The sequence below is a fragment of the Neurospora tetraspora genome (assembly GCF_033439725.1).
Source record: "Neurospora tetraspora strain CBS 560.94 chromosome Unknown B0H65scaffold_3, whole genome shotgun sequence".
Lineage (NCBI taxonomy): Eukaryota > Fungi > Ascomycota > Sordariomycetes > Sordariales > Sordariaceae > Neurospora > Neurospora tetraspora.
The window spans coordinates 386,035-397,850 of record NW_026944385.1 but is presented as its reverse complement, the minus strand read 5'-3'; the positions used below and the strand labels follow the sequence as shown (position 1 = coordinate 397,850).

Sequence of the window (11,816 nt, the reverse complement as noted above, 5' to 3'; positions counted from 1 at the left end):
AGCAAAGAACCAGAAGGCGAACACAGAATTAGCCAATACTCTGCATCTGTTACACAATGGTGACCAACGCTTGATCCGCCAGATCAACATAATCCTCAATCTGGCCCGCGAAAATCGGCTCGGTATACCCATAACCTATTCTCTTATACACCCCTGACTTTCCTTTCCTCGGAGAGAGACCAAGCACCAGGAAGTCCAGCGATATCGACTGTACCTTCCGCAGGTTGATCGTCATAAAGTTGCCCAGCAGGAGAAGGTACACCTCGCTCCCCGACACCTTCTCATCCCCCTTCGTCTCCTCCCGCGCCCGCCTCACCGATTGCTCTTTGCTTCCATCTGCACCAATCACCTCAAACCTCTCCAACAACGTATCAGGGCAAACCCTAACCTCAACAGTCTCCAAGCCCTTAAACTCGACCGAATACCTCGTCTCAACCGGCACCTCCGGCCTCTCCCCTTTCACCACCAACACCCCCTTCCTCAGCACTCCCCTCAACTTAACCCATCCATCCCTCACCCTCCCCAATGGATTCTTCCCCACCGTCACAGCCTCCACCTCCACCACCTCTGCCCTAGGCACGAACCTCCTCGCATCCGGAGGCACCGCCTGTGTGATGCCAACGCCGCCGGCAAAGAGCATGACGGTGCCGTACGAGTGCTACACCATCTCATTATGCATCTTGACACTGACCCTCCTCCCCAAACTCGCCCAGCTCCAACTCGGCGCCACGTACTGTCCCACCGCCACCCCCTTTTCATTCTCCCCCTCCTCCTCCCTCTTCTCCGGGGGCAAGTACCAACACAGATTCCTCACAAAGTTATCCACCCACAACCCAGCCACGTACCTACTCCCCGTCAAACTCTCAAAGACCTTCGCCATACCTGACACCGCCGGGAGCTTATCCAGGTACTGCGTCAACTGTCTACTATTATACTCCGTGACAATACTATCCCAATTCTGCCACAAATGCATAATCTGCGTTTCCTTGTCTCTATACGGGTCTTTTCCCGGCTCCTTCTCAATAGTGGCGAGAGAGCGCAGGGAAAAGACGGAGGGCGAAGGGTACTCTCTGTGTCCGCACTCGCAAGCCCAGGGAATGGAGAGGCAGGACCAGGTGAGTTCGTGAAGGCCGAAGCGGAGCAGGCGGGTGGAGAGGGCGCGTTCTTGGAGGGTCCAGCCGCGGGTGTCGAGGGGGAGTACAGTAACGGTTTGGGACTAGGACTAGGACTGGGACTGGGAGGGGTTGAGAAGGGGAGGGGCGTGGGCGAAGTAGGGGAGGATCCGGGCTGCTAGCACGGTTAAACTGCTGGTTTTGGGATGCTCGAGCTCAGGCTCGGAAGACGGAAAAGGCCAGGTGGCTCGGTAAACTTGGTTTTCCTCGCCAGCTGCATGCCTCCTCCCCATCAAAAACCCCTCATCAGAAGAGGCGGCTATGCCCGCTACTATCGTCAAGTAGGCATTGCGGTAGACGGTAGCCATCTACGCTGATTCGACTTCCCAATCCGAGAGGTCATCTTAAATAATGCAGAGGGCGTCGATCCACAAGTTTTTCGATAGGGCAATATACCGGTAAGGGCAATTTTCCGCCAGCGTCCTCTTCCGCACCGTCACCACGTGCTCGAGCATCTCAACGAACGTACTACCTATCACTGTCACGGGCCTGTTGGTCGATATGGTAACAACTTATTGATGACGGCTTCTTTACCTTCGTTGGCTGAAGCGCTGCAAGTTATCAGCCCCGCGCGGGCTCGTATCCTTCCCTATGCGGATAAATCTCCTTCTCCTTTCCTTTATTAGTGTCCTTAGGCTCTTTCGCTTTTGTTATCGTATTACTATGGCTCTATTGGCCGACAACTGGGCTTTGGCTTTTCTTGGCCTTGTAGGACGGGATGTTGGATCGGTTCCTCGGGTTCTTTTACTCCTCCTCTCATCTCCTTGGTTTGATTTGCCCTGAGGAAATGGTTGGGTTGAAGCTAAAGATAAAAGACGAGACGTCGAGATACGTATGTGAATTCGGGGATTCCAGTGAGTAAAGTTTGCCTTTTATAAGATTTGAGATTCGCTATTTCCCTGCTAAGCCGGGGCCGCCGTTAAAATAGCCGGGGTAATAGCCGCGGATTTTATAAAAAACTTATACAATATCCACTTTAGAAAACTACTTTATACCTTTAAATACTTTAAAGGACTGCCAAGCTGTTGCGGATGCCACCATCACCAGTCGTCGGAATTCGGTTGACCCCTCCTGCATTGGCTCTGAAGCGAAAGCTACGAACGGCACCACGGGTCCAGAACCCTCGAACGACCGCCTTACCCCCGTCAACGAGACATTGCCCTCTGCTACTCCCACCGAGCCCTTCGTGCCTTTCGTCCATCTCTTGACACCCGAGCCCGAGAGTCAACCAACAGCAGCTCCGGCGCAACCTCTCAGTCCCAACCACTCCAAGACCCGAAGCCGATCAGGGACAAAGACAGCTGCTCATGATGGAGTTCGCCGTCTGTCCGCGTCCAAGATCCAAGAACTGACGAACGCTCCCGAGTCTCTGCCCATTGCGACAGCTCCCGACCGCCAGCCCGCTGAGCCTACATTCTCACCAGCTCTCGCCGAAGTAAGCTCCAGACTCCAGTCTCAACTGGGAATCGCAAATGGGAATGGTCCAAATACAACAAGCACGAGAACTCACCCGCAAAGACCTACAATCGCCCCGCGAACGGTGTCTACTCCACCGGTGAGCAGGCGTCTGACGGCCACAGCCGCCCAACAAGCTCATCCAGCTCAGCAAGCCTCGATCCGTCGCAACTCGTACCAGCCGAATCCTCGACCGCCGCCTCTCGATCTCGATGGAACAAGCAACTTTGACCCTGGCGCCGAACCCAGGGCCGGCCCTCCACCACGCCAGCCCGAGCCTGACCCGGCGCCCCCGGCGCCCCCATCCCCCATACCGCAGTCTATCCCTTTACCGCCCATGTCAGTACCTACACTCTTACAACTCGAGCTGGCTGGATCGCGACCGAGTCCCCTATACATCCACCACTCGTACACTAGCGACATCCCCTACGAGTCCAGCGCAATCAAGTTCGAGCGGTTGAAGAACTTCTTGATTCTACCCTTCGTCCTCGAGAGATCTATAACCTTTGGTGCTTTGGCTTGTCTGGACGCTTGGTTATGGACCTTCACTATCCTACCAATGCGCTTTGGGATTGCCGTGTCAATTTAAATAAACAGTTAATTATAACTAATATATTATCGAAGCTATATTTATTTTTCGGTATTTATATTACGGTTAATTGGGGAAACGTATTAAAAAATCGCTGATCAAGGCGGCGGGTAACGGCGATGGCGTCTTAGAGGGTTTGAGGAAGGGAGGAGACGAGAAAGCCTTCTTATTTATAGGTTTGGTAATTGGCCGTCACGGTAGTAACGGTCTTACTAGTGCCCCAGCAGTAGCCGAGGGCTATGTAGGGGATTTCGCCTTCGGTAATTAGGGGGAGGGAAGAAGTTTCCACGAAGCGGACAGATTCGGGGGAGCAGGCGGAGGGGTTGACGTCTATTAGGCGGGTTGGTGGCTTGGGGTTGGGGATCTTGCACTGGGGGTGGTTGGCATCGCATTCCTGGAGCTGGGATTTGATGAACTCGAATGCTTCGTCTGAGTTTGGCGAAGGAGAGAGCTCCAGGCCTCGAGGGATGCCTGGCCATGCGGGTGGGTGGCCAAGAGGGGTGCAGATTTGGATGTACTTGGTTTCTCCGTTCACGGTAGTCCACATTATGGTTGAGTCCGTGGAAGGTTGGAGGGAGATGAAGATGGGGCGTTCTCCATGGGAGTTGGATGGACTGGAGAGGCTCAGGTGGACGGAGGCGTCAAGGATGAAGGAGCAGTGAGGACAGCCATTCTTGGATGAAGATCTGAGAGCTTCTGGGGATGTGTACTACGGTTTGACATGGAGGTCAGTCAGTGACTGATGATTGAGGAACGGGGAGATGACCATGCGAAAGCCACTCACTCGGTAAGGGGTCTCCTCATCCGGTTGAAGGTTGTTGCAGACTGCGCAGCCCATGGTGGATGGGCTCATGTGAAGGAAGGGAAAGGTATAAGCCGTAGATGGGACCAGGACTCCAGTTTGTGATTGTTTGGTTTGAGATATCTTCGAGAACCCGAGTGAGAATCGGTCGGAGCAAGCACTCCACAGTAAGCACGACGTCTCTTTAAGGTGTGACAGATCTAACCGCAATCAGTCTAGTTCCACGCACGGCTGGGTTATCCGGCCCTTGTTAGACCAGATTGGGTGGCCGGAATCACTATTCGGATATCAAACGATCGAAAACGGTAGTCATAGAGTGCAGATTTGGTCCTCGTAGAGTGCAACCCACTTTTTTATACTGAGTAAGCCCAGCCGCCCAGCCCAGCCGCCAGAAGCGCCAGCACATCGTACACCGCCATTTCAATACCCGCGCATTATATTTACGTCCTCATTTCGTCGTTAATCTTTACGTAAAGTTATTTACAGTCGTCAATCCAATCAATTATTTATTACTAAGGGGGTTAATATAATTCTTGCTAGTATAATTGCTGGTTCTGTAGCTGCACATGCTACATTCGCTAGACTTACTATATTTGCTGCTCACTTCGAAATTAATGCCCGCTGTTAAAGTGTACGTGCCTACCCTAATTTTAATACCCGCCGTATAAATATTACCTAGAATATTAGGGAAGGTATTAGGGAGCCCCTATATATCTTTATAAATATACTAAAGGTATTAGAAGCGGCAGTATAACCTATCCTTATAAGCCTCCCTACTATTAGTTAAAAGGGGGAGGAATATTTTAATATTAAGGTATTAACTATTTAATAAGAATTAGCACTTTATAATTAAGTTGGTTAGAGCCGTTAAAAGTTAGTAAATAGCTATAAGGCGGCTATATTTAATTATTTAATAGTTATTAAATTTGGGGATAAGGAGATAGGGAAGGTACTAGTTATTGAGAGGGAATTAGGGGGTAGAAGGGTAAGGGCGAGGGAATTAGAATCGATTGCAGGGTTAGAGAGGGAATTAGGGTTGGAATTAATTGTATTATAGTTATTTTAACCATATTTATAAATGCTTTTATAATAGTACCATTTAAATTATTTTAAATAATATTATTATAGGTATGCAATGCCCTCTATATACTTCCCCTCTATATACTTCCCTTCTATATATTGCAAGGGCACAGTATGGGAGAGTCGAAGGCAAAGCTAAGATTCCGTCTATGATAGAAGATTTTAAGTAAGGAGGAGAAAAGAGGAAGAGAATTAATGTAACGGGTCTGCGAGAGTATTGCACAGCGAGCAGTCGTGTAAGGTTGAAATGCTATATTTAATAGAGAGGAAAAGGATTGCTCTAGAAGGGAGTAGTCGAAAGAGGTTTTGTATAACTAGAGCCAAGACCGTACGGGCCAGGCAAATATATAGGTTTTGCGAACCAGAGGGCTCGCATTAGTTTTAACGCTATATAATAACCCCTAGTTCGGTTTAATACCTTTAGTAATAATTAAGTATATTAACCGGGCGCTAGCCCTATAATGTTACCCCCCTGTTCCCCCTTAGAGAATTCGGTCCTACGTATAGAAATTAACGTAGTTAAATATACGAGAAAAGACTAAACTCTAGTATAATTACACCTAATTAAATACCTATCTAAATAAGGAAAATTAATAATACTAGAAAAGATAAAATTTCTTTATTTAAGCCCCCAAATAAACGCTATATAACTACCTACTTCCTACCCGAATCGGTAACGATATACTTATCGCCTACCCTTATAGAACTATATTATAACCTAATATTAAAATTAAATTAAGGGATATTTGTAAACTTTACCCAATTCCGGGGCCCTCTTTTACTGTATTATATTAGTAATTTATAATAAAGATAATTAAAATCCAAGTTATTACTTAATATTCTGTATCATTCTATTTCTCTTATTAATAGTCAGCTACCCTTTCATTGCTTCGCTAGGGAATAGCCTTAATAATTCTTATACCTACGAAATATAATACCTATTCCCTCTCTTAGTTATATTATAAATAAGTATTAATATAGCTAGGCGGCCAAGGGTATTATTGTATAATTTATCTATTCAATTAATAAATAGTATACTTTAGTAAACTAATTAGAAGTCCTCCCTTTTAAATATAGTAGCGCTCTTCTACCCCTAATATTATTAAGGTCGCTATTAATGAAATTTTATTTAATCCGAATATTCCTCTTCTTTATAGTTATCGCTATTATAACTACCTAAACCCTTACTAAATCATATTCGAACGTTATTTATCCTTATCTTTTATTTATATTATTTGAATTAGTAAAAACTATTCCTATAATTCGTATACTTACCTTCCTTCTTTTATTTATTTTTTTACTTTTGGGACGGCGATATCTCCGACGGGGTTATTAAAATATTATTAATAGAGGTATTTATAGGATTACTAGTATTATTATTAATTGGGGCTTACTTCGATAAAGAGGAGGAGGCTAAAAGAAAGGAATCGTTATTAAGTTTTCGTAGATACGTAAATAGTAATGAATATTGCTTAAGTACGTCGGTTCGGTCGGAGAAGCGTTATTTCTAATTAGAATTTAAAACAGTAGTAATTTAATTAATTTTAATAATGTCTAGCTACGAATCGGTTTAGGCATAGTATAATACCTCCTTAAAGCGAGTAATAAAGGCCGCTATTGATTCCTTAGACCTCTATTTAAGCTGGTATAGTTCCTAACTAACGCGCTTAATAAAATTGAGGTCCCCGTATATAAATCTAAACTTATCGATAAATTTATAGGGAAACCGAAGTATAACGGCAAATGTAACGAGGGGTTTTTAATAGCGAGCGATAATTAAGCGAATAAATAATAGAATTACGCTTCTAAATCGCTAATAGCGGGGCTATTTATATAAAATTTAACCTGCATACTTAAAATTTAGGTTTTGAACTCTTCTTTATTTCCTAAAACTTTTTCGAAATACGGGAGGACTAGTTTATATAATAGCGAATCGAAAGGAATAGTTTTAAGGGCGGAATCTCGAAAATTAGCTACTTAATTAAAGAAGTAAATTATCGCTAGCGTCCTTAGGAATTCGTAGACTAAGCGATTTAAAATAATTGTTATTATTAAAATATTATAAATAGGGAGGTTATCGCTAAAGGACGAAAGCAACGGTAGGGAAATTCTTTAGTAGTACTTATAAACGTTTAATAATAGTAGTATTTAAAAAGAGGGTTAAATATAATATAACGAGTCTACGAGAGCATTATATAACGAACAATCATGTAAGGTTAAAATACTATATTTAATAGAGAGGAAAAGGACTACTCTAGAAAGGAGTAGTCGAAAGAAGGTTTTGTATAATTAGAGCTAAGACTGTACGGGCTAAGTAAATATATGGGTTTGGCGAATTAGAGGGCTCGTATTAGCCTTAGCGCTATATAATAACCCTTAGCTCGGCTTAGTACGCTTAGTAACAACTAAGTATATTAACCGGGCGCTAGCCCCATAACAATTAAATATATACGTACATACCCGAATAAATACCCTAGTTATACAAGCGACAGCGGGACCCACATGCGGGTCGCTAATAGCTAATCCCTTTACTCGCATCCCCTTTACCTATAGGACAATTACTGCACGTGCTAGGATCTACCCTACATTCAGTCTTAATATAACTAATTAAATAAAATATATCCCCTAATATATATTATACCTAGAAACCTCTATATACCTTATTCTAATAGCTACTTCGTATACGGCACCCAAACCTAATCCGCTAGCGCTATTATATTACCCCCCCTATATAAAAAATTCGTCCGCGAGTCTTATTAAATAAACCTTATTAATATTCGTAATAATCCCTCATTTGTTTATAATCCTCTGTAAACGCCGTAGTCCTTTTAACTTAAACAATTCATTATCGTTATATTCCTTCCAATCCTCGTTCAACCAATATATTAACCGCTTAGGCGGGCTCGGAGCTTCTAGGTTAGCTTCGTAAAAATCTTAAAGAGCCTTTAATATATATTTAAAATCCGAAGTAGGATACTACTCCGGGTTAGGGTCCTAATTTTACTAATTTACCTAGTAAAAGAATTTCCTATTAGCAACTTTAAACACCGTAATTTTATTAACTTCCTATTCAGAATCTTCGTCCTCGTCCGTATTAACCGGGCCGGGGTATTTAAATACCTATCCGGGGAGCGGGTTATTATCGTACTTCCGTAACTAGTTAATAGAAAATATATTAGTACCCTTCCAACTCTTTAATAATTTTAAACGGTAAAAATACCCTAATTTCTCGATAATTTTATAATAATTGCAGGTATTGGGGAAATCAAACTTATTACTAGGTTATATCGTCGTAAATTATAACCGTTTAATGATAATTACTTTATTTCCTAATTCGAAATTTAAGTCCCTCAGTTTCTTATTAATTTACGCCGCTTATTATTCTTATACCTTGAATATTAGGTCCTTAGCGTATTCGATATACCACTATATACGCCGGGTATATTCGTAAATTTGCTCCTTAATTAATTATTTAATCCATAATAAATTAAAATCCTAAATACAAGCTTCCTAATCGAAAGATATTCTTATTTTATATTTAAATATAATTTTGTACGGTAATAAACTTATACTATCTTCAAGAAGGCTATTTTATATTACATCTAAAATTAAAATAGTTTTAAATTAATTATTTTAATAGTAATTAATAAATAGTCGAAAATATTAATCGATATAAACATTTATTACCTTTACTTAGTCCGCAGTCTAGCTATACTTTGAAGTAACTAATATCTATTTAATTTTAATTAATTTTAATATTTTATTAGTAAATACTGACGTAAATTATAAATTATAATCCGAAATTACTTCCTTTAATATACTATAGATTCAGTATAATCCTTCGTAATATATCCGGACGGCGTTTTAAGCTATTACCTTATCCGTACAGGGTATAACCTATAATAATTTTAATAATTGATTAATTATTACGAATACATCAATAAAATTATATTTATCCTTTAATATTTTTTTAATATTTATAATAATAAATATCTATTTTTTATCAGGAAGGGGGATCGGGTACAATTTGCCCGGGGTCTTATCTCTAGGCACTTTACTTATCTTATAGACTATATAATTCTTAATAAAGCGATTAATATTCTCCGCTATATTCAATTATTAGTAATAGAGTATTAAGACTTTCTGTATTTTATTTTTGCCCTGGTAAGCGGTAATTAGTATCGAATAAACTTCGTCGATAATATAGGTACGAAAATAATCCGTATCGGAGACTATAAGGCAATTTTAGTAAATTAGGAGGCCGTCAATTATTATAACGAAATTAGGATCCGAATTGTAAGTTCGAACGTAATATTCCGTTAAAGATTCGTTCTCCTAATTAGCCCTTATAATTACATCTATTAATTCATACGCTTTTAATTCAATTAAATTTAATTCTATTCCTTTTATATTTAATATTATAAATAGTACGGATTCCTCCAGGGTTCCTTACGTGGTTAAAATAAAAGTAATAATTAAAACCTCCACTCCTCCTTCCTTTACGGACTTAAATATCTATAGTATATAGTATATATCCTTCTTATTTTTCTAAATTTGAAAATCCTTTAATTTATATAATAGCGTATTAGCGGTTACGTTCTTTATTTTAAGTTTATATATAATTTCGAAATAGTATTAGGATAGGAATTCGGCCTACTCAATTTGCTGAAAATTGAGGAATCGCTTCGTATTAAAATATTCTAAGGCTTAATAATCTATAATAATTGTAAAGGGTTTATTTTACCTTAGACCTACTAATTCTAGACGCTATATCTATAGAGTTCGGATAACGGCGAAAAGTTCCTTATTGTAAGTTAAGTAATCATATTCGGCGTTTTATATTATTTTGGAAGAATAAGTAATAGGGTGCCATTCTCCCATATCTTTCTATAATTATAATAGTACCCCAGCTAATACCCTATCGTTAGCATCTATTTTAACCCTTATATCGGTATTATAATTAAAATAACAGAGGAGAAACGCTTCGACTAATAATCTCTTAAATGTGACAGCGCTGGCAGTCAGCGACCCACATGTGAGTCCCGCTATCGCTTGTGCGACCAGGGTATTTATTTGGGTTTGCACGCTTGTATCTAGTTCTCCTCCTCTTTTCTTCTCCCCATCTGAAATCTTCTGTCATAGATGGAATCTTAGCTTAGCCTTCGACCCTTCCATACTGTGCCCTTGCATTAAACTCTTCAAAAGCTTCCTAATATTTATTTATCTATATAAAAGCTTCCTCCTTCTGTATTAAATTTATAAGTAGGCGCGCTATACGGCTATAATTGTTAATAAATTTATAATAGAAATTATAGAAGCCTAGGAATAATTATATATTTTGAAAGTTAGTAGGTATAATTTATTCCTTAATAACTTCTACTTTTTCTAAATCTATAAAAATACTATTTTTACCTATAATAAAGCCTAGGAATTTAATTTTCGTAATATGGAATTCGTATTTCTTAAGGTCTATTTATAACCCGGCCTCTTTTAATTTCCGAAAGGCCTTTTTAATACAAGCCGTATATAAATCCCCTAAATATTCACCTAAGATTAAATTAATAAAGCTTTAAAAATTAGCGAAACTATTAATTAGACTGAATGGTAATACTTTATATTTAAATATTCCTATACCCGTACGGAAGGTAATTAACTCTTCGTTTTTTAATTTTATATAAATATAATAGAAAGCTTAATGAATATCGATTTTAGTAAACTATTAAACCTTAATAACCTTAACTAATATCTCTTCTATTAAAAGTAGTAAATATCGGTCCTCTTTGGTAATTGTATTAAACTTTTAATAGTCTACGTAGAAACGGAGGCTACCGTTAACTTTCTTAACGAATAAGACGGGTACGGCCTATAGTAAAGAGTTTACTTCGATAGATCCCTTTAATAGGTTTTCGAATATATATTTTCGAACGGCTTTTAATTCGTTTAGTAATATGTTATATAGTAGGCTATAACTTAGTTTCTCCGGCCTATACCCTTCCTCGAATTCGATTTTATAATTATATAATCGATAGTCGGGCAACGTATTTGAATTGTATTTATTAAAAACGTCGATGTAATTGTAATATTCCGTAGGAACTGTCTTTAAAACTTCGTTATAGAGTTCCTTTTCGTTACGAAGTAGTATTTCCTAAGTGGGATCGTCCTCTATACGTTTCTATTAAATACACCGGTCGATTTCGAAAATACTAGTCGAGTAGGTAGTCTAATTTTCTTTTTTAATTGAACGTATAAATATTTCGCTATCGAAGACGTATATTTAAGTAGGGTAATACTTATACTAATCCATACCGTTGCGCTTTAATTAGTAAATGCTTTAAGTATCGGAACCCTATTTATTCTTAATTAGAAATCGTACTTAATATTAGGGCTGCTTAAATTATAATTTAAATTTTAAAAATAATACTATAAAGTAAATTGTTACGCGTGGCCAGGGATGGGTACGGGTGCAAGGACTGTACTACACTAAATGCTAACTTGGACTAAAGATAAGAAATTAAGGAAAGAAAGAAACCCCAAAAGGGAAGGCTAGATGGGAAGGACTGGGTTTTATACCTTGAACTCTGGGAGGGAGCTAGGCCAAGCCTAGAACCTGAACTATCTAAACCAAACCCGTAAATGGAAACCACCCGTAAATAGAATCCATAACGACTGGTAGTGCCAGCCGTTATATTCCCCCCCTACGTAATAAGCTTCTATCCCG

The 11,816-nt window shown here is 39.9% G+C and overlaps 3 protein-coding genes across 3 annotated transcripts; 1 reads left to right on the top strand and 2 right to left on the bottom strand.

The window, feature by feature from the left end:
• Positions 1-49: 49 nt before the first annotated feature.
• Positions 50-1,480, bottom strand: B0H65DRAFT_547246 (uncharacterized protein; the record flags this gene model as incomplete). Its single annotated transcript, XM_062829500.1, has 3 exons — positions 50-658; positions 692-1,216; positions 1,298-1,480. The coding sequence occupies 3 exons, from the start codon at positions 1,478-1,480 to the stop codon at positions 50-52; spliced, it is 1,317 nt and encodes a 438-aa protein (XP_062682498.1).
• Positions 1,481-1,835: 355 nt separating this feature from the next.
• Positions 1,836-3,216, top strand: B0H65DRAFT_570204 (uncharacterized protein; the record flags this gene model as incomplete). The annotated part of the gene is made up of 2 exons (XM_062830439.1): positions 1,836-1,880; positions 2,185-3,216. The coding sequence occupies 2 exons, from the start codon at positions 1,836-1,838 to the stop codon at positions 3,214-3,216; spliced, it is 1,077 nt and encodes a 358-aa protein (XP_062682497.1).
• A 30-nt stretch (positions 3,217-3,246) lies between these two features.
• On the bottom strand, positions 3,247-4,324 carry B0H65DRAFT_460408 (uncharacterized protein). The gene is made up of 2 exons (XM_062826530.1): positions 4,001-4,324; positions 3,247-3,925 (listed from the first exon to the last, which is right to left on the bottom strand). The coding sequence occupies exons 1-2, from the start codon at positions 4,067-4,069 to the stop codon at positions 3,383-3,385; spliced, it is 612 nt and encodes a 203-aa protein (XP_062682496.1). The 5' UTR covers positions 4,070-4,324; the 3' UTR covers positions 3,247-3,382.
• Between the last annotated feature and the right edge of the window lie 7,492 nt (positions 4,325-11,816).

What these genes read in the sequence shown, in the direction of transcription:
- B0H65DRAFT_460408 (XM_062826530.1), bottom strand. Translation starts at nt 4,069, where the DNA reads ATGAGCCCATCCACCATGGGCTGCGCAGTCTGCAACAACCTTCAACCG. An exon ending in ATGAGGAGACCCCTTACCGA is followed by an intron (nt 3,926 to 4,000) that starts GTGAGTGGCTTT and finishes GTCAAACCGTAG; the next exon opens with TACACATCCCCAGAAGCTCT.